This window comes from Bombina bombina, chromosome 4, assembly GCF_027579735.1.
Source record: "Bombina bombina isolate aBomBom1 chromosome 4, aBomBom1.pri, whole genome shotgun sequence".
Lineage (NCBI taxonomy): Eukaryota > Metazoa > Chordata > Amphibia > Anura > Bombinatoridae > Bombina > Bombina bombina.
Window position 1 is genome coordinate 1,098,237,781 of NC_069502.1, and position 27,178 is coordinate 1,098,264,958.

The 27,178-nt window shown below is 37.8% G+C and overlaps 1 protein-coding gene across 1 annotated transcript in view; it reads left to right on the forward strand.

Moving 5' to 3' along the window:
- HAAO (3-hydroxyanthranilate 3,4-dioxygenase) overlaps nucleotides 1-18,473 on the forward strand; it is a 288,957-nt gene extending 270,484 nt beyond the window's left edge. The window contains exons 9-10 of the mRNA XM_053712312.1: nucleotides 8,209-8,291; nucleotides 18,282-18,473. Of these exons, the coding sequence (XP_053568287.1) occupies nucleotides 8,209-8,291; nucleotides 18,282-18,360 (162 nt within the window). The 3' untranslated portion in view covers nucleotides 18,361-18,473. The remainder of the gene's footprint in view (nucleotides 1-8,208; nucleotides 8,292-18,281) is intronic.
- Nucleotides 18,474-27,178: the final 8,705 nt, after the last annotated feature.

Sequence of the window (27,178 nt, forward strand, 5' to 3'; positions counted from 1 at the left end):
GAGACAGCGGATCTTTTCTTGAAGCACATAGTTAGGCTACATGGTCTCCCAACGATTCTGGTTTCCGACAGGGGAACTCAATTCACATCACATTTCTGACAACAACTCTGCAAGATCCTAAACATCGAACACCTGTTTTTCAACGTCTTATCATCCCAATACTAACGGACAAGTAGAACGCGTAAATCAGTGGTTGGAACAGTACCTTCGCTGTTACTGCTCACACCATCAAACCACCTGGAAGCAGTACTTATCAATGGCCGAATTCTCCTTTAATGATGCCATGAATTCCACCATCAACATGTCCTCCATTTTATGCAATTACGGATTCCACCCACAGATAACCTTTGCTGAAGGAGTTGTTGCTACTTCACCCCTAGTCGATTCCATGACAAATTCCTTAATAGAAACCTTCAAGGTACTCCAGTGAGAACATCAGAGACGCACAGGCCACTCAAATAAGATTTACGACCTACGAAGAAGGGGAGCCCCCGAAATATGAAGTAGGACAAAAGGTTTGGCTATCCACAAAAAACCTTAGATTACATATACCCTCTAGGAAGTTATTCACAAAATTCATAGGACCCTTTACCATTAACAAGATCATCAATGTCAATGCAGTTTCATTGGAACTACCATCAAATTTACATGTACATCCGACCTTCCATGTATCCCTATTAAAACCAGCTAGGGACATGAGGGATTCCAATTTGGTACTGGCCTCCTACATCGGAGATTGTTCAGCCTGATGAATACGAGGTCCAAACCTTACTGGATTCTAGGTACCACAAGGATCAACTGCAATATCTAATACGGTGGAAGGGCTATTCCAGCCAGGAGGATTCTTGGGAACCCTCCACTAACATTCATGCACCTCGGCTTGTCGCCCCTCTTCCACCGCCGCAATTCCGGATCGTCCTCGGCCTCAATCTGTGGGACAGCTTGCTTGAAAGGGGGTCATGTCAGGTTTTCCTTTGCCTTCCCCCACTGCCTATAAAGCTTCCTTCTCAGCTGCAGACAAGTGCTTAGTATTTGTTTGTAGTGAGCACTGTTTCTGAGCCACATCAGGATTTCTACTCCTGTGATCTTTATTCACACTCTAAGAGATAAATCTTCAAAGTTAAATCAGATTCTCTGAACTGTTATTTTGCTAACGTTACTTATCTGCACGACTGAGATATTAAACTTCAGTGTGGGGAGCCTTATATGAAAACATCGTGGCAGTACACACCTCCTTCTGATTATCTCCTGTCCTGTGTATATATTTCAACTTGTCTCGCTCTGCCTCACAGCCCACAGAGGAATCCTCTCTCTCTACTGCTGCTGCTAACGGAGCAATTTCCCTGTCAAATCTAAGCAGCCAGCTGGATCCTAAACTGAAACTACTCACCGGAACAACAGCTGATCCTGTCTGTATCAACGCTGCAGAGAAAAACATCAGCGTCTGGGATCTTCACACACTGAAACCACGGACAAGGCACTGCCTGCAGTAAATCAGCTTGTGTGAATACTTAACAACAACTTGTCCTGCATCCTCCTCTTCATTTAGGAGTCTCCAGGTAAATATTCATTACCCTGAATAAGGGATTTGCATACTCATATCTGTATATAAATTGGAGTTACTACCTTGAACCTGCAACCCTTAAAGGGACACACATGTTAAGAAGCTACTGCTTAAAGGGATATACTATACTTTACAGCATACCTAAGTTGGGACATTACCTAAAGTCTTACTAATCTTACCGCTGCTCATCTGCCTACTACCTAGGTGGTAACTAAAGTACTGCTACATAACCTGTGTTATAATTATCAGAGGAACTTTATCAGTACATTATAAAAAACTTCACTTCTGTCTAATTCTGTAACCCATTCTATTACCAGGATTGCAGCAGACAAAGTGATACAAAACCTTATTTAGGTCTACAGTTGAGTTCCATAGACTGAATTCTTCAATTAAACTGACAGTGACCCCGTGGTGTGGTAAGTAGTACTATTCTTAGCAGTTTTCTACAACCTAGATACTCCCCCTATCGGGGGAGGTCTATATGGCCTGCATTTTTGGAACCGGGAGATGGAAGAAGATGATTGGTCTGTCCTCTACTTCAAATTTGTCAAAACACAAGTGGCTGCCTCAAAACAGTCCGGACACCAAGATAGATAGATATATAGATAGATAGGATAGATAGATATACAAAGATTAATAGTTAGATAGAATCAATAGAAGAGAAATAGATTTGTTAGATATATAATTACCCCTGACAAAGTATAATAATTAAACATGCGGTCTGGGATCCATGGTAACTAGGTTGTGTAAGTGTACTATTCTTAGCACTTTCAGCCCTGTAACTCCTATCAGTGGAGGTCTATATGGCGTGTATGATTACCCTGACAAAGTATAACAACAAAGACACGCGGGAACCATGGTAATTAGGTTGTGTTAAGTAAAACTTTTCTTAGCACTTTTCATCCCTCTTACTCCCCCCCTTTCGGTGGAGTTCTATATGGCCTGCATGATTACCCTTGACAAAGTATAACAACAAAACATGCTGGTCTAGGACTCATGGTAACTAGGTTGTGTTAAGTAGTACTATTCTTAGAACTGTAATCCCTGTTACTCCCCCTATCAAGGAGGTCTATATGGCCCTGCATGATTACCCTGACAAAAGTATAAATATCAAAACAGGTGGTCATGGACCCATGGTAACTAGGTTGTGTTAAGTAGTACTATTCTTAGCACTTTAATCCCTGTTCCTCCCATATGGGGGGCGGTCTATATGGAGTGCCTGATTATCCTGCAAAATATAACAACAAGACATGCGGTCTGTGAACCCACTGTTAACTAGGTTGTGTTAATTTTTACTATTCTCAGCACTTTTAATCCCTGTTCCTCCCCATATGGGGGCGGTCTATTATGGCCTGGCTGATTATCCTGGCAAAATCTAATAACAAGACATCGGGTCTGGGAACCACTGTAATGTTAACTTGGTTGTGTTAAGTTGTACTATTCTTATCACTTTTAACCCCTGTTACTTCCCCTATCAAGGGAGGTCTATATGGCCTACATGATTACCCTGACAAAGTATAACAACAAAACATGTGGTCTGGGACCCATGGTGGTGCTGGTATAACTAGGTTTTCTTAAGTATTACTATTCGCAGTTTAATCCCTGTGATTAAATTTGTCCAAAAACCTAAGTGTCTGTCTCAAAACAGTCCGGATAGATAGATAGATAGATAAGATAATAGATAGGATAGATTTACATAGATTGATAGTTAGATAGAATCGACAGAGAGAATTAGATAGATTTGTTAGATATATAATTACCCTGACAAAGTATAATAATTAAACATGCGGTTTGGGACCCATGGTAAACTTAGGTTGTGTTAAGTAGTACTATTCTTAGCACTTTAATCCCTGTAACTCCCCCTATCGTGGGAGTCTATATGGCCTGCATGATTACCCTGACAAAGTATAAACAACAAGACATGCGGTCTGGGACCCATGGTAACTAGCTTGTGTTAATTAGTACTTTTCTTAGCACTTTAATCCCTGTTACCCCCCTGTCACAATCTAACAATTTTTAATTTTTAAATATTAACATAACTGTTAAAACAACTTTGATTGGTGTAACTAGTTGGCAAGTGGGCCTGGCACACAGGCTGGCAGGCAGGAGGAAACTGCAATTCAGTTGCACTAGGAGACTGAAGATTCACAGTCAAAAAAGTTATGATTGAAATTTTTCAATACAGTTACAAGAAATATGATTGTGGCACTAGTTGGCTAGTGGGCCTGGCAAACATGCTGGCAGGCAGGAAGAAACTGCAATTCAATGGCACTAGCAATCTGGTGATTCACAATCTATGAATTTTTTATTTTAAATATTAACAATACTGTTAGCAACAAATATGATTGGTGTAACTAGTTGGCAAGTCCAGTATGTAACTATTAACATAACTGTTACAACAACTATGATTGGTGTAACTAGTTGGCAAGTGGCCTGGCACACAGGCTGGCAGGCAGGCAGGAGGAAACTTCAATTCAATGGCACTAGGAGGACTGAGATTCACAGTCAAAAAAGTGATGATTTACAATTTTTTCAATACTGTTACAAGAAATATGATTGGTGGCACTAATTGGATAGTGGGCCTGGCACACAGGCTGGCAGGCAGGAGGAAAGTGCAATTCAATGGCACGAGCAAACTGATGATTTACAATCTAACAATTTTTAATTTTAAAATATTAACAATACTGTTACAACAAATATGATTGGTGTAACTAGTTGGCAAGTGGGCCTGGCACACAGGCTGGCAGGCAGGAGGAAACTGCAATTCAATGGCACTAGGAGACTGAAGATTCACAGTCAAGAAAGTTATGATTTAAAAATGTTTCTATACTGTTACAAGAAATATGATCTAGTGGCTAGTGGGCCTGGCACACATGCTTGCAGGAGGAGGAAAGTGCAATTCAATGGCAAGAGCAAATGATGATTCACAATCTAACTAAATATTAACAATACTGTTAGAACAATTATGATTGGTGTAACTTGTTTGGCAAGTCGGGCCTGGCCACACAGGCTGGGCAGGCAGGAGGAAACTCCAATTCAATGGCACTAGGAGACTGAAGATTCACAGTCAAAAAAGTTATGATTTAAAAAAATTCAATACTGTTACAAAAAATATGATTGGTGGCACTAGATGGATAGTGGGCCTAGCACACATGCTGGCAGGCAGGAGGAAACTGCAATTCAATGCACTAGCAAACTGATGATTCACAATCTAACAATTTTTAATTTTAAATATTAACAATACTGTTACAACAAATATGATTGGTGTAACTAGTTGGCAAGTGGGCCTGGCACACACGCTGGCAGGCAGGAGGAAACTGCTATTCAATGGCACTAGCAAACTGATGATTCAAAATCTAACAATTTTTAATTTTAAATATTAACAATACTGTTACAACAAATATGATTGGTGTAACTAGTTGGCAAGTGGGCCTGGCACACACGCTGGCAGGCAGGCAACTGCAATTAAATAACAATAGCAGAATGATATAACAGTTTGTTTTTAAAAAAAGTTACAAAAATGTTACAACAGATAGGAGTAATGGCACTCAGGATAGAAACTAGGCACAGTATGTGCTAGCAGCCTTACAAACAGGCTGGCACTAGTGGTGCAGGCTGGCCTGTGAACTAATATTAAATAACACTCGAAGAGTGATGTAAAAGTTTTTTTTTACAAAATTTAATGTTATGTTACACCAGATAGGAGTCGTGGACTGGCACTGAGGATGGAAGTAGGCACAGTATATGCTGGCAGCCCTGACACACAGGCTGGCACTAATGGCAGCCTGGCTGGGCCCTGGCAACTAAATTTAATAACACTAGAAAGAGGACTGATGTTAAAAAAAATTTACATAAAATTTACACTAATGTTGTTACCCAGATATAAGTGGTGGAAAAAAAATATTTAATCTGTGTAACACCATATGATGTGGGCCAGAAACACACAGGCCTGATGGAAAAAGAAATTTAAATTACACTAGCAAGATGATTTAAAAAAAATTTTTAACTTTAAATAATGTAAAGCAGATATGAGTTGTGGCTGGTAGGTAGGGCAGCAATTTTACACAGTATGCTGTGGTAAGTGAGAAACACACAGGCCTGATAGAAAATTAAATAGATTACACTAGCAAAATGTTTTAAAGATATTTTTTTTTAATTTAAAGAAAAAGGTTAAGCACATATGAGTCGTGGCTGCTAGCCTTGGTAAGGCAGCAATTAAACACAATAGGCTCTGTAAGTCAGATACACACAGGCCTGATAGAAAATAAAATTAGATTACACTAGCAAAATGATTTAAAGTTTTTTTGGGGGAATTTAAAAAAAAGGTTTAAACACATATGAGTCGTGGCTGATAGACCTAGGGAGGGCAGCAATTAAACACAGTATGCTCTGTAAGTCAGCAAAACACACAGGCCTGATAGAAAATGAAATTAGATTACACTAGCAAAATGATTTAAAAAAAATAAAAAATTAAAATAAGGTTAAGCAGATATGAGTGGTGGCTGGCACAGAGCAATTAACCAAAAGACTGAAAAAAACTGAAGTATATTGCTGTGTGAGCCTGAGAGGACACAGGCCTGATAGAAAATGAAAATAAATTACAAATTTTTGTTGGTTAAATTTAATACTAATATTGTTAGGCAGATATCAGTGGTGGCACTAATCACCAGCATATGCTGTGAGCCTCACACACAGGCTGAAAGCCAGGCAAATGCAAAGAAAAATACAAAGAAAAAAAAAAAAGACTGAAGTTATATCCATAAAAAAGGGCTTTTTGGGGTGCTGTTTCTTGCAGCAGAGATGAGATTGAGTCCTTCAGGACTGTAGTGGACACTAAATACACTAGCCTAGCTATCTATTTTTTCCCCTATAATGTCAGCGAGCAGCAACACAAAAGCTCCTCTCACTATGAAGCAAGGTTGTAATGAGTCTAAAATGGCTGCTGCCATGAAGCTGGGAGGGTCTGTGAGGGTAGTGTCTGATGCTGATTGGCTCTAATGTGTCAGAAGGCTGTGACATACAGGGGTCAAAGTTTCTCAATGATGACACATAGGGGGCGATCGAACATCGCATATGTTCGCCCCGTAGCGGCGAACACGAACAAGCTATGTTCTCCGGGAAACTGTTCTCCAGCGAACAGTTCGCAACATCACTTTTTGGCATCTTCTCTTTCTTTTGGCTGAGAAGCATAATCCATTTAGCTTATGAGACTGCTGGCCAGCCAGCCCTCCTGAAAGAATTACAGCTCATTCCACTAGAGCGGTAGCTTCCCACATGGGCTTTGAAAAATGAGGGTTCTGTTGAACAGATTTGTAAGGCGGCGACTTGGTCTTCGCTTCATACTTTTTCTAAATTCTACAAATTTGATTCTTTTGCTTCTCGGAGGCTATATTTTGGAGAAAGGTCTTGCAGGCAGTGGTGCCTTCCGTTTAAATTTCCCTGCCTTGTCCCTCCCCTTCATCCGTGTCCTAAAGCTTTGGTATTGGTATCCCACAAGTAATGGATGAACCCCCGTGGACTGGATACACCTTACAAGAGAAAACAAAATTTATGCCTACCTGATAAATTTCTTTCTCTTGTGGTGTATCCAGTCCACGGCTCCGCCCTGTCACTTTAAGGCAGGTGTTTTTTATTTTTAAACTACAGTCACCACTGCACCCTAAAGTTTCTCCTTTTTTCTTGCTTGTCTTCGGGTCGAATGACTGGGTGAGGTGGCAGTTAGGGGAGGAGCTATATAGACAGCTCTGCTGTGGGTGTCCTCTTGCAGCTTCCTGTTGGGAAGGAGAATATCCACAAAGTAATGGATGAACCCGTGGACTTGGATACACCACAAGAGAAAGAAATTTATCAGGTAAGCATAAATTTTATTTTTAGCTCAGCACTAATATTTTGCTTATATTTATGTCTAATTATTATTAAAAGGGATACTAAACTCAATTTGTTTTCTTACATGATTCACATAGAGCATGTCATTGTATGCAACTTTTTAATTTACTCGTATTTTTTTTTTTTTTTCGTTCTCTTGCTTTGCTTTAAAAAAAAAATGGAATGTAAAGCCTTAGAAGCCAGACCATTTAAGAAAAATAGATTAGTATCCCTTTAAAGTGACAATAGCCAAAATACAACTTTCATGGTTTAGGCAGAGCATTCTGTTTAAGCATCTTTACAATTTCGTCTTTTATTCAATTTTGCTTTATTCTCTTGATATCCTTGGTTTTAAAATAACCTGGGTTGGCTAAAAGGAGCTCTTGAGCATGCATGTGTTTTTAGATCTCTATGGGCAGCAGTGTTTGCAACAATTGTTTTGTAGCCAATGTTATACATTGTTGCCAACTGCTGCATAAAGACATATGCATGCTACTCTTGAACTAAGGATACCAAGGGAACTATGCAAATTTGATAATAAAAGTACATTGGAATAAAATATTTTTTAAATTGCATGAATAAATATCACAAATTTAATTCTGTTACAGAGCAGTTACATTGAAGATATATTATAGATTATTTTTCATATATTATTATAATTTTTTAAAAAGGAATTTAGAACTGAAAAAGCTCTGCTCTCTAGAAGCAATAGCCTGTGATCTGCACATTTCAGTTTTCAGTGTTGTAAATGCATTAACTGAAGGTTATTTTATTTATAGGAAGGCATGTCTATTGTTACAATTGGAGATAAAACCATGCAACTAAATACTGGAGATAGTCTTCTCATCCATGAGCAGTATCAGTAAGTGTACATTTATTTCAATCAAACAGATTACTCCACTGATAAAGGTCAAGGCTACAAAACAGAACATATAGTCCTTTATTTCAAACCAAATAATCTTCTAATTGACGAGCACAATTTTTCAAGCCCTCCATTGTCCAAGGGCTAAACTTTGAATATGTCTTAGATATTTCTTTGTCGTATTCTGCTGGTTCAGTATTTAACTCGTAGAAAATAATGTTTAACATGTTTTGTGTGTATATATATAAACTATAAGGATTCATCCTACCTTTTGCACACGCATTATTAGGTGAGACAAATGTTTTGTTAGCATGAGACAAATATATACCACAATTTTAATCATATATACAGTATATAAATATATATATATATATATATATATATATATATAGTCAATTCTAAAGGCAAATACACTCTATGGGGCATATGTATCAAGCTCCGAATGGAGCTTGATGCCCCTGTGTTTCTGGAGAGTCATTCAGACTCGCCAAGAAACAGCAGTTATGAAGCTGTGGTTCAGACATCACCGGAAATCAACCCGATCGAGTACGATTGGTCGCGAGTCTGCACGGGGGTGGCATTGCACCAGCAGCTCTTGTGAGCTGCTGGTGCAATGCTGAATACGGCGAGCGTATTTCTCACCGTATTCAGCGAGGTCTGGCGGACCTGATCCGCAGTGTAGGATCAGGTCCGCCAGACCTTGATAACTATGGGCCTATGGGTTTAAATAAATGTGGCTTAATTGCATGTGTAACATTTCCTGGGCCTTCACCCCTTCCTCAGTCCCTGAAAACTTAATATGCAATAAAGCCACATTTATTATAAATCTAGAGAGTGCATTTGCCTTTAGAATGAACTGTATTTGCTGTTGCTGCACCCTGGTCCTAAGGAACTCAGTTTGTGAGAGTGCAACTTATTAGATATATTATTATACTATATATACCTATACATGGCCACCACTATAAATGTTGGGGCCCGTTATTAACCAATGATCAGGGCCCCCCCCCTCCTTTATCATCTGCAATTTTCGACCAAGTGACTAAAAACGTATATGCACTTTATTCTTAAGTGTAGTCAAACTTGGAAATGTTGTGAGGTAGTAACATACAAACACAGAACACTAAAAGGGAACAGACAATGAACACACACAGAGGCCTATCTATAAAAGCCGTCAACTATGCTTCATTCGCCCGGCACTAATACCTTGCCTACACCATCATGGCGCAGACCTGAATATGATCTCCTATCCCGCCGCCTCCCAGACCCCACCATCAACCTAAATAAATGTATTAACCCCTATCCCACCACAAGTGAATCAGATGCAATCAGCCAATAGGATTGAAGTTCAATCCTATTGGCTGATTCAATCAGCCAATAGGATTTAGCTCGGATTCTATTGGCTGATTGGATCATCCAATAGGATTGAACTTCAATCCTATTGGCTGATTGCAATCAGCCAATAGGATTTTTTCTACCTTATTTCGATTGGCTGATATAATTTCAGCCAATCGAATTGAAGGGTCACCATCTTGGATGACGTCACTTAAAGGAACCGTCATTTAGTAAGAAGACTTCGATAGAAAAGGATGCTCCATGCCGTATGTCTTGAAGATGGACCCGCGCCGGATGGATGAAGATAGAAGATGCAGTCTGGAATGAAGACTTCTGCACGTTCTGGAGGACCACTTCGCCCCTGCTTGGATGAAGACTTCTCCCGGCTTTCGTTGAGGACTTCGGCCGGTTGGGTGAAGACGTTTACCGGTAAGGTGATCTTCAAGGGGTTAGTGTTAGGTTTTTTTAAGGGGGGATTGGGTGGGTTTTATAGTAGGGTTGGTTGTGTGGGTGGTGGGGTGGGGATTGTAATTTTTTTTTTTACAGATAAAAGAAGAGCTGATTACTTTTGGGGCAATGCCCTGCAAAAGGCCCTTTTAAGGGCCCTATTTGTAATTTTGTGTTAGGGTAGCGGCTTTTTTATTTTGTGGGGGCTTTTTTATTTTGTTAGGGAGATTAGATTAGGTGTAATTAGTTTAAAAAATCTTGTAATTTGTTTATTATTTTCTGTAATTTAGTGTTCGTTTTTTTTGTACTTTAGATAATTTTATTTAATTGTATTTCATTTAGGGTAATTCATTTAATTATAGTGTAGTGTTAGGTGTAATTGTAACTTAGGTTAGGTTTTATTTTACAGGTACTTTTGTATTTACTTTTAACTAGGTAGTTTATTAAATAGTTAATAACTATTTAGTAACTATTCTACCTAGTTAAAATAAATACAAACTTGCCTGTAAAATAAAAATAAACCCTGAGATAGCTAACAATGTATCTATAGTTATAATTGTAGCTAGCTTAGGGTTTATTTTATAGGTAAGTAATTAGTTTTATATAGGAAGTATTTAGTTAATGATAGTTATATTTATTTAGATTTATTTTAATTATATTTACGTTAGGGGGTGTTAGGGATAGGGTTAGACTTAGATTTAGGAGTTAATACCTTATATATAGTGGCGGCGACATTGGGGGGTGGCAGAATTAGGGGTTAATAAATGTAAATAGGTGTCGGCAATGTTAGGGACAGCATATTAGGGGTTAATAATATTTAACTAATGTTTGCGATGCTGGAGTGCGGTGGTTTAGGATTTATATGTTTATTATAGTGGTGACGATGTCCGGTTCGGCAAATTAGGGGTTAAAAATTTAATTTTAGTGTTTGTGATGTGGGAGGGCCTCGGTTTAGGGGTTAATAGGTAGTTTATGGGTGTTAGTCTACTTTTTAGCACATTAGTTAAGATTCTTATGCTACGGCGTTGTAGTGTAAAACTCTTAACTACGGACTTTAAAATGTGGTACCAGGCTTGACAGGAGAGGGTGTACAGGTGTACCGCTCACTTTTTGGAAGACTCGTAATACCGGCGCTATGATAGTCCCATTGAAAAAATAGGATACGCAATTGACGTAAGTGGATTTGCGGTATTTCCGAGTTTGGCAAAAAAGTGAGCGGTACACCTGTACCTGCAAGACTCGTAATACCAGCGGGCGCTAGAAAGCAGCGTTGGGACCGGCCAACATTGCTTTTTAAGCCTAACGCAAAACTCGTAATCTAGCCGTTAGTGTTTTTTATTTTTTGTAACTTACTGTAGTTGTTTTTTTGTAATTTAGTAATTTTTTATAGCTTGAGTAGGGTTAGGTTTTTAATTATGTAATATAGTTAATTTAATTGTTAGTTTAATGTAGTTTTAGTATAATAGTTATTTAATAGTTTAATATATAGTAATGTCGTGAATAGTTTGCCGGCGAATAGTTCTCGGCGAACATAGCTTGTTCACGTTCGCCACAGCGGGCGAACATATGCAATGTTCGGTCCGCCCCCTATTCGTCGTCATTGAGTAAACTTTGACCCTGTACCTCACAGTCAGCAGACACATTCCAGCCAATCAGCAGCAGACCCTCCCTCCCAGACCCTGCCACCTCCTGGACAGCATCCATTTTAGATTAATTTGGAAGCTGCATTCTTAGTGAGAGGAGGGACAGTGTAGCTGCTGCTGATTTAATAGGGAAATCGATAGCTAGGCTAGTGTATTCAGTGTCCACTGCAGTCCTGAAGACTCATCTGATCTCTGCTGTAAGGAGAGCACCCCAAAAGCCCTTTTTAGGGCTAGAACATCAGTCTGCTTTTTTTTTCCCTGTGTAATCTAATTGCAGTTGCCTGCCTGCCAGCGTGTGTGTCAGGCTCACAGCGTATACTGTGCCCACTTGCCCAGTGCCACCACTCATATCTGGTGTAACAGTAATGTACATTTAAAAAAAACATTTTTTTGACTGTGAAATAATAGCAGTCCGTTTCCTTCCCACGTGTGTTTCAGGGCCTGCCAGGGCACAGTGTCACACCAGTGCAACTCATATCTGGTGTAACAGTAGTGTACATTAACCCCTTAATGACCACAGCACTTTTCCATTTTCTGTCCGTTTGGGACCAGGGCTATTTTTACATGTCTGCAGTGTTTGTGTTTAGCTGTAATTTTCCTCTTACTCGTTTACTGTAAACAGCTACTTTAGCAAAAGTAGCCAGCTACCTGTAGGTGTCACCGTTGTCCAAGAAATTACACTTGACAGGACTCCAGGGCATAAGCTGTTATTGCTTAAATGTCCAGTTGATAAGTCCCAGCAAAAGTAGCCAGCTACCTGTAGGTGTCACCGTTGTCCAAGAAATTACATTTGTCAGGACTCCAGGGCAATAGCTGTTAACCTCCTTTGATGTTGGACAACACACTTGACAGGACTCCAGGGCGCACACTGTTTGATGTTGGACAATACTGTTTATGATCCTTTGAAGTTCCAGGAATGATATGCAGTTACCCACCCAATGACTCCATAAGCCTTTATCTCTGTGGTGATTGTGAAAAGGACATTTGAATTTCTGTTCAAAGATACAATCTGTTGTATTTCAGTCTAGTACATATTTGCAATGATACCACTCTTGAGAAACAGGTTTCATCCTTTGAAACTCTGTTCAGAGATATCCATTTCTATTTAGTTTAATTTGTACCTAGAAACTGGTTTAGATATTAAGTCTGAATTCAACAAGAAATTGTAATCCAAATTATACTTCTTACAGCCACCACCAGAATGCCGTCATTGCAGAGCTCAGGTCCAACCTTGTGCAAATGGGGAGTTTGCGGTTGTGCAAATGGACTGTTTGCGGTTGTTTGCACTGTGTTAAACAGGGAGTTTGGTCTGTCACTGTGAAGTGGGCGTAACCATTACACTACCTGATTGATAAAACATCATACCTGATGTTTTAAAGCCCGTTATTCCAAACAATTTAGGAATGTTTAGGTGATTTATGCCCTTTATGGCTTAAAACCAGACTCTGCATCAACTATGTAATTTTCCATGGGAGTTTTGCCATGGATCCCCCTCCGGCATGCCACAGCCCAGGTGTTAGTCCCCTTGAAACAACTTTTCCATCACTATTGTGGCCAGAAAGAGTCCCTGTGGGTTTTAAAATTTGCCTGCCTATTGAAGTCTATGGCGGTTTGCCCGGTTTGCCCGTTTGCAAACATTTGCGGAAATTCACGTTTGCCGTTCGCGAAAGGAAAATTTTATGCTCACAACATCACTATTAATATAGTTTATTTTAATTCTAAAGGTGTTTTAATTTATTATAAGATAAGGATGAGGTAATTATAGTGTAAAGTTAGCGGGTTGTTAGGTTTAGGGGTTAATAGCTTAATTTAGATTATGGAGATGTGGGGGGCTGGCGGTTTTAGGGGTTAATCGGTTTTGTTAGTGGTAGTGATGTGGGAGGCAAGGGGTTTAGGGGTTAATAATTTTATTAAAGTTGCGGCAGGGTCTGGGAGTGGCGGGATAGGGGTTAATATATTTATTTAGTTGCAGTGGGCTCCGGGAGTGGCGGGATAGGGGTTAATATATTTATTTAGTTGCTGCGGGGTCCAGGAGCAGCAGAATAGGGGTTAATAACATTATGTAGGTGGCGGCGATGTCGGGGGTGGCAGATAATGGATGTTTAGACTCGGGGGTTATGTTAGGGTGTTAGGTGTAAACTTTACTGTTTTTTTACCATAGAAATTAATGCGATATCTGGCAGCATCGAACATAAGCTTTCACTGCTTTCAGACTCCCATTGACTCCAATGGCATCTGCGGCCTCCAGGGTGGCGGATTGAAAACCAGGTACGCTGGGCCGAAATAGTGGCAAGCGTACCTGTTAGAAATTTGATAAATGGCAAAAGGTGTCAGATAGTGCCAAATTTGTATTCGGAACATATGTAATGATGTAAGCATCGTTCTGTGTCAGATTGAGACCGGCGGATCGTATGCTACATCACAAATTTCAACTTTTGCTGGTCTGTAGGCTTTGATAAATGGGTCGAATCAAGCTCGCAGCAATTACGCTGTGGAATTCCAGCGTATTTGCGTTTGACGGCTTGATAAATATCACTCACAAACTCAAACACAAACTTGCCCATACACCCAAGGAAACACCCACAGAGACGGCCTCAGATAACACACAAAGACATACACACTCAGACACCCACAGAAAACACAAAAAGACACAGACACACACTGAGACACTCACAGAAAACGCACAAAGATATACATACATACACACACACACACCCTCACAGAGACATCAACAGAAAATGCACAAAGACAGACACATAAACCCTCACAGAGAGACCCACAGAAAATAAATACATACACACTCATAGAGACACCAACAAAAGCAAAAAGACATACACACAGAAACCCACAGAAACACTCACAGGAGGTAAAATTTCTGCACATTGCCATCGCTTAAATCAACAGTGTGTGACATGCATGATAAAAAAATAGCAGAAATTAAGAGATCACTTTTTAAAGAATTATATTTGCAAATGAGCAAACAAAAATACTTATGTGAATTCAAAATTGTACATTATTGATCTGTCAGGGTAGATAAAGAAAAGTACTTTTGAAAGTTTGACATATGTTTGGGATCCCCTCCCCATTTTTCCCAACCAAGAGCACCACTTTAAATCTGTCAGCTGTACTTATAGATTTTGAAAATGCTGTACTCTAGTGGAACTATAAGCTGTGATACTCAGTCTGATACCATTAGACCTGTGATACTCAGTCTGATACCATTAGACCTGGTTAAATGCAGGATTTAGGCTTGTTTGTATGTATTTCAAAATTAAGTCAGCTGTAGTGTAAACTGAACAGTGTTAAGTTAACCTGTCTCATTTCAAACACTGAGCAATCTTAGCCTGAGAGCACAACATTTTATGCAGATGTAAAAATCTTATATAAAATGCCTCCTGGCATCTTGAAAGTCCTCGCATAAAGGGGCAGTAAACTGGAATGTAATATATATATATATATATATATATATATATATGCACAAATAAATAAAAAAACATTTACTAAGTACTTACTCTGCAAATAAAAGTAATCTGCTATCTGACTCAGGCACACACTGTACAAACTGAAGTGCCAAGTCTGTCTCACACTGTGCATAGTGGTTTAGTGCACACTCAGAAATCCTCTCAAATGCTAATGCTTTACTCCTTGTAATGATATTTTCCCATGCTCAATAGCACTCTGCTATAGCACCCCCTGGTGGCTGCCAAAATGTAAAAAAAATAAATAAATACAAAATAGTTGTGCTTGCTTCATGGGGTCCCCCTGGCCCACTGGGCCCCTGACAGGAGTCACCCTATTCACCCCCTGATGGCGGCGCTGTGTATATATATATATATATATATATAATATATATATATATTATATATAATAATATATATATATTATATACACATTACATATTACGCCAGTTAACTGATGTAATAGTTTTATGAAAAATTGAATGCAAAACCCCCACTGAGAGTGTATGTTAAAAGAGTTACATTAAAAATTTTGGGATAAGGGTTTTGCATCATAGTCTATTGACCACAAAAATATGTACCAGTTTTTTGACCACCCCACACATCCCCTTTAATTCCCAGTGATTTCTTGTCAGTACCAAAAGGGGTGCATAAGGCAAACTTATAGAATCCACTGGTAGGCCCATAGTGGGCCGGCATAGGCTCCTTAATTGAGCCCCACTGCCCAATTTTTGGGGACAAAAATTTCTGGCACCATTGGTCACACAGGGCAAATCCTTATATTAGGGGGACACAATAACAAATTTAATTGAGAAAATAGGTGATATTAAAACAAAATAGATGACATTGTCATCTTGGCCACTTTGGGATGTGGGACTTCCCTCTACATGATCATCCCCCATGATGTGGGGACTGGACTGTGTGGGGAAGCTTTTAGTCAAAAGTAAGCTGTACAATGGGATACAAAAAGAATGGCTCACTGAATTGTTAACCTTGGTGTTAACCAAAAATTTTTTCTTATTTGAAAATCAATTTTACATGCAAAAAACAGGCACAGCAATGGGGTTCAATGTGGCCCCATCGTATGCCTGTTTGGTGATGGACGCCATTGAAGAAAGACATGTATACACAAATCCACTTTTCTCCAAATAATATCAGGGGTGGTTTCGCTACATTGATGATCTGTTCATCATGTGGCGGGGCCCCCCTGAAACACTAACTGAGCTCAGACTTAGCATTGAGAATGCGGTCTCATTTTTGAAATTCAGTAGCAAAATGGATATGCAGAGAGTGGAATTCCTGGATACTATGGTCTATAAAAAATATGGCAGAATAGCCACAGACCTTTTTGTGAAGCCAGCTGATAGGAACACATTGTTACACAGGAACACCTTCCATCCCCCAAGAGTTTTTCAAAGTGTGCCCACATCGCAACTATTGAGAATAGAGAGAATAGTGTCAGACCCACTCATTAGACAAGACAGGACATAGAACATGAAGAGCAAATTTGTTAGCAGGGGCTATGATGCTCTAGAATTAGATCAAATTGAGAATTCGCTAAAAAATTGCCCAGTCAGACAAAACATACTCAAAAATAAAACACATTTAAGCTGACCAGATTGAATTTTGTTAGCTCATATAATACCTTGAGCAGGAAGGTATATAACATCATTAAAAAACACTGGTGCCTCCTACAGGAGACTTTCCCAGAGTTCAAACAATTTAAGGAAGTTCCCAGAGCCTCCTATCGAAGGGGCAATACTATAGGCAGAAAATTGGTTCATGCTATAGCAGTTAAACCTAATAGTGGTACCCAATGACAATTTTTTGGGACCCCTTAAGGAGGGCACATTCCCATGTCTAGGGTGTGCCCAATGTAACAATATCATTAAAGAGGGAGTGATCTCCCATCCACACACGGGGAGAAAGTACCAGATTAAAGGGTATTACACGTGTGACTCGACTTATGTTATTTATGCGCTTAAGTGCCCATGTGGGCTACTATATGTCGGAGAGACGACACAAAAGATAAGAGATCGCATCTGTCAACATGAGTCAACCATTTGTAATATGTTACACCTCCCAGTCCCAGCACATTTTGCTCAGATGGGTCATCAGGCCAATCAGCTAAGATATATGATAATTGATAGTGCCCCCAAGAGACTTAGAGGGGGTGACAGACATAGGGACCTCCTTAACCAAGAAGCATAGTGAATCTGGCTTCTAAACTCTCTGTACCCCAAGTGGTTAAACAGGGAATTTGATCTTCTTCCTTTGATCTAGAAATTCTCTCTAAATATAATATCTATATGATTTAGCAATGTATATATAGTATGCTTATTGATCGTTGTTTTTGCATTATGTTTTCTAATTGCTATGTTGTTTGGTTAGCATCTTGCTGCACTTGTTTTAAATAGGTTTCCAATTCTTTCAATGGGATGTGAGGGGTTCAGTTTTGTGTTTTTTTGCATGTGTTGCTTTTTCACAGGATATGTGATGATGTCAGTACCTGTTAGACACTCCCGTGTTTTGTAATTGGTCACCTGTTTTATTTTTGGCCCTATAAGCGGCATATGTATTTAATTTACAAACTATCTTGAGAAAGGGGCAGAAGCCCCGAAACGTTGCTCTATAATAAATGTTTAGCCCTTTAAAACCGTGTGCCACATTTTTTCCTTTTGACCTATATCACTACATTTGGGTTTTAAGGGTGGTCCTATAAGGTGTTGCACTGAATTTAATCTATTAAGAGGATTCCTATTTTTGGACTGTGCTGTGCGGATCCCACCTGTTTTCTTTACATACATACATACATACATACATACATACATAGACACACACACATGCATATCAAGCTAAACAGCAAGCTAAATGAACCCATACTCCTATGTAACTGAATATAATATCCCCAGGGTATGTATCCAATATAATACATATATATTATTTATCTGTGATTGAGCATGTTGTATTCGCTCACCAGAGTCTCTACATGTAATATCTGCTACTATAATAGCTCCGATCACAGTATTTGATGAGTAATTGTATACTGCTTATTAAAATAAATGCAAATTATTCAATGTTTTAAAAATGTATTCTACATATTTTAATAGGTACACATGGAGCAGACCAAATGGATGTGTTGCCTTATGCGTTTGTCAGGATCCTGATTTAAAGAAGCCATATATTTAACTAAAAAAAGAGAACATTTTTGCTCTTTTGGAGAAATTTGATTGCATTTTAATTTTCTGAAAAGCACCAAAATAATGTTATGTAAGTCATAAATAAATGAGATGAACACGTTATGCATCTTGTGTTTTTTTTTTTTTTTCATGTTTTGAATCCATTCAATACAGGCAAGTTGTGTAGTTATGGCAACAGTCTCTGCCTGTACATCTAGCGTCTTGCTTGAAAGTATTTAATAAAAAGATTCATTCCTATGAAAAAAATACATATTTCTCAAGAACTCGCATTAAAGGGACAGCTCAAAATTAAACTTTTATTATTCAGATAGAGCATGCAATATTAGGCAACTTTCTAATTTCTATTTCTATTGTGCAATTTGCTTAATGCTATTGATATGTTTTGTTGAAAAGCATACCTCGGTAGGCTTAAGAGCAGTAATGCACTACTGAAAACTAGCTCCAAAATGGCGGCTCCACATATATGCCTCATGTCTTTGACTTATCTGATGTATTCAGCTAGCTCCCGAGTAGTGCAGTGCAACTCCTTTAAAGGGACGGTCAAGTCACTATTAAAGTCACATGATGCACATAGGGCATGCAATTTTAAACAACTTTGAATTTACTTTTATCATCAAATTTTCTTTGTTTTCTTGGTATGCTTTGTCGAAAGCTAAACGTGGGTAGCCGAGACTGATTGCTAAACCGTTAACGACAGCCTCTTATCTCAGTCCATTTTGACAGTTTTTTTACATTTAGACAACACTAGTTCATATGTGTCATAGAGATAACATTGTGCTCTCAACAATGAAAGAATGTTTTTGGTTTTCATGTCTCTTTAATATTTTTAGATTTGCCTGTTTAATTGCAGTCTTATTTCAGATGTTTATTTAAATGAGCTAATTTTTAGTGCAAATTATATGCTTATTAATTTGTATTATCGGCCAATGAAATAGAGAGCATTTAATTGTGTAATGCCTTACATTATCTTTAACCCTTTGAGTGCTAAGCACTTTCCCACTTGGGTGCTAAGATTAATGTTTTTTTTATTTTTCTATTTTTTACACATTTTTTTTAACTTTTTTTCCAATGGTGGATCTTGGGGGTATGTAGCTGCTTAGATGCCTGAGATACAGGTTTCTAAGCAGCATGCCCTCTGCTCCTATACTTAACATTGTTAAGTATAAATAAAGTTGCGCAGTGACACCATCACGTTATTGCGCGTGACGTCACCACGCAAAACGGGAAGCCCCGGCGATGCCTGTCATTTTATAGGCACGATTGCCGGGGTAGGAGCGGGTGGGAGCCCCCAGATCTCCCTCAAGGTGGGAGTGTGCTAGTGACGGCTCTGAGCCGACATTAGCACCAGAGTGGGAAACTCTGTGACGGCTCAGAGCCGTCATTAGCACTCAAAGGGTTAAAGAGACTTTAAAGAGGTAAAACTGTTTTACGCTTGTAATAAAAGAACACTAAGATCAATTATACTTAATTGAAGTCATTATTAATCAATATGTAACCTTTATAATTTTGAAAGTATTTTATCTTTTATTTCTTTTTTAAATTCATTTGCACAGAGTCCATTTCTTCCTGTCACAGCCCCACAAAAGAAGGCTAGGGTCTCTACAAGAAGGCTAAGCTATCTTGAAGCAATAAATCACCTAGAACAACACAAGCTGGCCTTGCTTACTGTTCAGTGAATGCTAAAAGAAACAGACATTTTTTTGCTCATGTTCAGAAAATCAAATTTTTCAAAATAGGGTCCAGTAAACCTCTATGTTAGTGCACGCTGTTAAGGGATTTCCATCCCACTAATCATGAATGTAACAACAGAACAGCAGCACTTATAAAAATAAAGCTATTTATTGACAAAAATACATCCCCAACATTTCTGGAGTTACCCCTCAGCCATGTGAATATACCACTATGTATATCATACAGGTGTGAAAAATCACCTCCATTTAATTACCTATATAATAATAGCATCACATTGTGGTTAAAATTAAAACATACAACAGCTTAAAAAATCTATTACTTTGGACATCACAATTGATATAATCTATAAAAATGTAATCATATAATTTTCTTCAACTCCCATCTAAATTTAATCCAGTACGCTACATGAACGCAGACCAATACAAATTCTGATTAAGACACTCATTAAAATCAATTCTGTATCCCCACCCCTTTGAAAAGAATGGGTATTATACATGCAATACTGAACACATTATCTATCTTATTGAATGCTCATGTGGGCTGGTCTATGTAGGAGAGTCCACTAGGAAAGCTAAAATATACATCAAATATTGTTACATATATAAATAGGGGGCACTTTCTCTCTCTCTAAAAAAACCAAAAAGTGTATAAAATCCTTGTTAATAGCAGTCTTGTATGGACAAATCACTATAATTCCATTCAATAATGCAGTCTTCAAATGTGTTCTAGGCAGATATTAGGCACAGGCATCTCCTTGTGGAAGGTGTTACCACACCTCATTCATGAATGCACTGTAATTAAACAAACAAGGGCACCACATGGCCTAGCACAGTCAAAGTATAGCTTTCAGTGCAAAAATAAGAGTAACACTCGCTTTAGGAGCGCACCTTTAGGTGCCGTAAGCGTAAGCATGGCTGTGTATTTTTAATAAAGAAGATTTAACTTATATGCTTGCTTGAGAAATTAACATTTTTAAGCTATTTGGTCGTTAAAGCTGAAAGATTTTTAGCTAAGGTTCGTGCTCTGGATTGTGCATGCTGGTTCCTGTATCTATGTGGGCCAGTCTGCTGGGCAACTGTGCAGTCCCAGCTTGTGCTTACAGCACCTGGAGGTGCACTTCTAAAGTGAGAGGTACTCTTACTTTTGCACTGAAAGCTATACTAACACCTTTCTAGACCATGTGGCGCCCATGTTTTCTTTCATTACAGTGCACTAGGAAAGCTTGTGAACACATGAACTAACATAAATCCAATATTAGGAGAAATAATTTTATCCAGAACATTTTAAAAGACCTAGGCATGGTGGTGATAGAGAATCCCTATATATATATATATATATATATATATATATATATATAAAAAAGGGAAACTTTTTTTTTCTTCAATCAATCTACCTTAAATGTCTGAGCCAGTTTTTGATCCCAGTCCTGCCCTGAGCAACACAATAATAGACATTAACCCCCAATAATAAACATCATTATCAGATTGAACATAGTAGGGTGGGCATTTTACTAATTTGAAAATGATCCCAATGATGAGTGCTACTGCACTATATAGCTAGCATTTATTTAATAGTTATAAATTGTCTTTGCCATAATATAAACACACACACATATATATATATATATATATATATATATATATATATATATATATATATATACGCAAATATATACAAATATAAAGGAATATCTATTTAAAAATATATAGAAAAAATTAAACTATGTGAAGAACAATGGAATGTGAAATATTTACATTAAATACACAGTTAAACACTTTTTGAAATATGAATATTGCATAAAAATGATTTTACATGTTTAAGGCTACATATACATATATATTTATTTGTTTAAATGTGTATATATGCCTGTAAATACATATATACACATATACATACAAAAATACATATGTATACATACACACACATATTTATTTATATATATATATATATATATATATATATTTATTTAGACATATGTATGAATGTATGTATGTGTAAGTAAAGCCTGTCCTTTTTTTCTCTAACACCTGAGACCACATATATGAGCCCTTATAACTATTTTGTGCAATATTTTATTTTTAATAATTTGTTTTAGATAGTGTTATTATGATTGCAACTGTACTTTTAAATTTATTTTTTATGGTTTTTTTTTCTAAAAAAAATTTGTCCCGAGTAACAGTTCTGAGGTTGTGGTAATCATTCTATTGTAAATAGCAATAACGCTCGCACGTTCGCATTTCCTTCAACTTGTAATCCTTTTGACACACACAAACACCCTTGATAAACTCCTTATCGCTTGCGTGTAACAGTTAGCATGCCGATAATATTCTGGCCCATTACAGTGTATGAATATGTATATATATGTTTCTTAAGAGGCCGTGATAAGGGATATAATAGCGCTGGTTGTTAGGAGACAATGTTAAACACAATTATTATGTGTGACTAAATGCCAAATATAATACAGAATACACAGCAAATCAAACACAATATGAAAAAAACGCTATAAAATAGAGTGGAGCGTAGAATAAAAAAATGTCCCAAATACTGGAGAACTTGTATGTTGTATATATACAGTTGTAGAATTCGAGACTTGGGATGTGGGTGAAATGCAAACTTACAGAAAAGAACCTCAATCGTATGAGGTAAGGCAACAGCACATCAGGAAGTCACTCTTAGTAGGCTTGGCCCCTTAGGGTATAGGGGAAACTTCCAAACAACGAGCTTGTCTTTTTCCCTTCTGCTTTCCCGGTTATAGGTGAAACTTCAGGGAGTTGGAGCCTTTTTTCCTCGGCCTCTTTTAGTATGGGTCCTCTCAGGATGGTAGTGTAAACGATATATAAAAGAAAGAAATGCCAAAATAGTGTGATATCGTTTAAAAATCAAACATTTTATTCACATATATACACTCCTAAAAATGCCTGCTTACATCAAAAATCCTCACAAGTATGAGGTATTTGTACAGCGATATACAGCAAATGCAGTCCAATATATGCACTGTGTGATATTAACTGCAGTATAATGACCACAGGTAGTAAAATGGCCACAGGTAGCCAAAGAAACAACAAATGTAGCAGCAAGTATCCACAAAATACTATGATCAGTGTATAGGTTAAAAATTCTTATCTGTAAAGTATACTACACCAGAGATTCTGGTTAGTAAAAACAGTCCGTTCATGTAAGGTGAAGTCTAACGGGTTTCAAAGGTTGTAGTAATAACTCCTTCTTCTTCTCTGAAGGAGTTATTACTACAACCTTTGAAACGCGTTAGACTTCACCTTACATGAACGGACTGTTTTTACTAACCAGAATCTCTGGTGTAGTATACTTTACAGATAAGAATTTTTAACCTATCCACTGATCGTAGTATTTTGTGGATACTTGCTGCTACATTTGTTGTTTCTTTGGCTACCTGTGGCCATTTTACTACCTGTGGTCATTATACTGCAGTTAATATCACACAGTGCAAATATTGGACTGCATTTGCTGTATATCGCTGTACAAATACCTCATACTTGTGAGGATTTTTGATGTAAGCAGGCATTTTTAGGAGTGTATATATGTGAATAAAATGTTTGATTTTTAAACAATATCACACTATTTTGGCATTTCTTTCTTTTATATATCGTTTACACTACCATCCTGAGAGGACCCATACTAAAAGAGGCCGAGGAAAAAAGGCTCCAACTCCCTGAAGTTTCACCTATAACCGGGAAAGCAGAAGAGAAAAAGACAAGCTCGTTGTTTGGAAGTTTCCCCTATACCCTAAGGGGCCAAGCCTACTAAGAGTGACTTCCTGATGTGCTGTTGCCTTACCTCATACGATTGAGGTTCTTTTCTGTAAGTTTGCATTTCACCCACATCCCAAGTCTCGAATTCTACAACTGTATATATACAACATACAAGTTCTCCAGTATTTGGGACATTTTTTTATTCTACGCTCCACTCTATTTTATAGCGTTTTTTTCATATTGTGTTTGATTTGCTGTGTATTCTGTATTATATTTGGCATTTAGTCACACATAATAATTGTGTTTAACGTTGTCTCCTAACAACCAGCGCTATTATATCCCTTATCACGGCCTCTTAAGAAACATATTTACACAGAGGGATAAGCACTGTGCCAGCCGGGGATTCTCAGTTCTTCTCGGCCAGCACAATTGCTTCTCTGCTCACTAAGGGATAGCTGCTATAGGGTTTTTTTTTTTGCTCCAGGGGGATTTCACCTTCTAGATTGAGATTAGATTCACTCCTATATCTCTTTTCCACCCCCTCAGTCTAGCGCCTTCTACCCCTTTTTCCGCTTTTTGTCCCATATATATATATATATATATATATATATATATATATATATATATATATACACATACACATTAAGATCGGCATTTGTCATTTGCCAGAAAGATAGTGTTTGCTCGCACAAACCTGTCTGCCTGGGATCACAGAATGTGTTTGCTTGTGCAATACTGCTCACGCTAGCCCAATGACGCACAAGTAGGGATTATCAATCACCCTGGGGCAAATGTACTCTGATGAGTGTATAATGCCCGCCTCTTCACTCACACGACCAATTGCCCGAGAGAAGGGACTGTCAATCACTGAGAGCGAGTGAGCTCTCAGTGATTTCTCTTCGCCCACCTCAGAGTTGGTGAAGAGTGTAAGAAGCAGCGGTCTAATTATAGCTTATACTTACATTGCAGGAAGCAGGCTCATGACCTACTTCCTTTTGTTCTTAAAAGCATTTACAGAGACATCAACAGCATTGTTTCTCTATGAGATTGTCAGTCTTGGTAAACTGTTCTTTGAAGTTGAAGTGAATATATATATATATAGTAATTGTTATGTATGAATATTTGACCTGTGAAACCGTTATTCTTCCAGATGGAGGGTTTTAAATAAGACTATCTATAAACTAGACATTGTAACAGATGTAAATATGGACACACGTTTTTAGATATTTGTGAATAAAGGATTAATATACTTAAAAGAAGAATTTGGTAACCTGCAGTAGTGGACCTACTCAACAGAGGACCCTGGTGCACACATATTGTGGTCCCCCCTAAAGGTATCTCAAGTAGGTAAGCAATAGTGATATAATCACACTGCATAATTGATTTTGAGGATAGGACAGACAGCCACTGTCAGATAGATAGAGTGATAGATAAAGATGGGACCTGCAACCCTCCATTTATATAAAATGTTCCCTGCATTAAAACTGTACACGATTTGTACATGTCCTATATATAGACCGGTGACTATAGGGCCCTGGGGCCACTGCAAGATGTGGCACCAATGGTAGTTCTCACCCTGGTAAACCTGTTTAATAGAGGAGTATGGCTAAGAATGCACATATTTTTTCACAAAAAACAGGGACTGTAAAGACCTATACTTATTTTATGCAAAACAGCTAATTTATATTAATTTCAGTAAACAAATATAATGGTGACTTTGATAAACAGAATTCTTTATTTCTGCCTAGGGACATAGTGACAAATAAAGTTTATTTAGACCATGTTATTTTATTATTGTAAAAAACAACTGAATGCCTTTTCATTTTGTCTTTAACATTAGGGGGCCAATTTACCAAAGTGCGAGCGGACATGATACAATGTAGCGTATAATGTCTGCAGCACATCGATAAATGCCGACAGCATACGCTGTCCTCATTTATCATTGCACAAGCAGTTCTGGTGAACTGCTTGTGCAATGCTGCCCCATACAGATTCACAGCCAATTGGCTGCTAGCAGGGGGTATCAATCAGCCTGATCATATAGGATCAGGCGGATTGAAGACCGCAGCCTCAGAGGCAGTGGACAAGTTATGGAGCAGCGGTCTTTAGACCTCTGCTTCATAACTGCTGTTTCCGGTGAGCCTGAAGGCTCGCATGAAAACAGCATCAAGCTCCATTCGGAGCTTGATAAGTCGGCCTCTTTGACTTTAAAGTGAGTGTTACAGCCAATCTTTAACAAGTTTTGACTGTTTATGTTTTGATCAGTTCACTCACTTTGATTAAATGGGCAGTCAAGTCCAAAAAAACTTACATGATGCAAATAGGGGATGTCATTTTAAACAACTTTCCAATTTACTTTTATCACCAATTTTGCTTTGTACTCTTGGTATTCTTAGTTGAAAGCTAAACCTAGGAGGTTCGTATTCTAATTTTTTAGACTTTGAAGGCCGCCTCTAATCTGATTGCATTTTGACAGTTTTTCACCACTAGTGGGCATTAGGTAATTTGTATCATATGGATAACATTGAGCTCACGCACGTGAAGTTACTAGGAGTGAGCACTGATTGGCTAAAATGCAAGTGTGTCAAAAGAACTGAAATAAGGGGGCAGTTTGTGGAGGCATAGATACAAGGTAATTACAGAAGTAAAATGTGTATTATTATAACTTTGTTGGTTATGCAAATCTGGGTAATGAGTAATAAAGGCATTATCTATATTTTTTAAACAACAAAAATTCTGGTGTTGACTGTCCAATTAATTCAAGTAATTACAGCAAAACTTATTGGCTTCAATATCAAATTCATTCTTGACAAAATAAGCATTCATTAATCCACTTCAAACCTGTTCACTGCCTCTGTTATAAAAAATAAATTTCATATTTTTATATACAGTATATATATATATATACAGTGTGTATGTATATATATATATATATATATATATATATATATATATATATATATATATATATATATATATATTACTCTGCACACATGGTGATATCATCCAACTCCTAACTCGCTAGCATACTTGTGCAAAATAAAATATTCATATTTGTTTGCAATGATGGATATGACTTTATGGTGTACAAATTCCTCAAGCAAAATCATAAATAAATTTTGACAGACCGATTTATTTCAATAGTTAGAATCAGTGCATTTGTTTTTAAAAGTTTACTGCATGATGTTCAAGCAACTTTATAATTGTGGGTGTTTTGTATTTATTTACAGTATATAGATCCTGCTTAATACAAGTGAAATAGTCCCTTAAAGGGACAGTCTAGTCAAATTTAAACTTTCATGAATCAGATAGGGCATGCAATTTTAAACAAGTTTTCAATTTTCTTTTATCATTAAATTTGCTTTGTTCTCTTGGTATTCTTTGTTG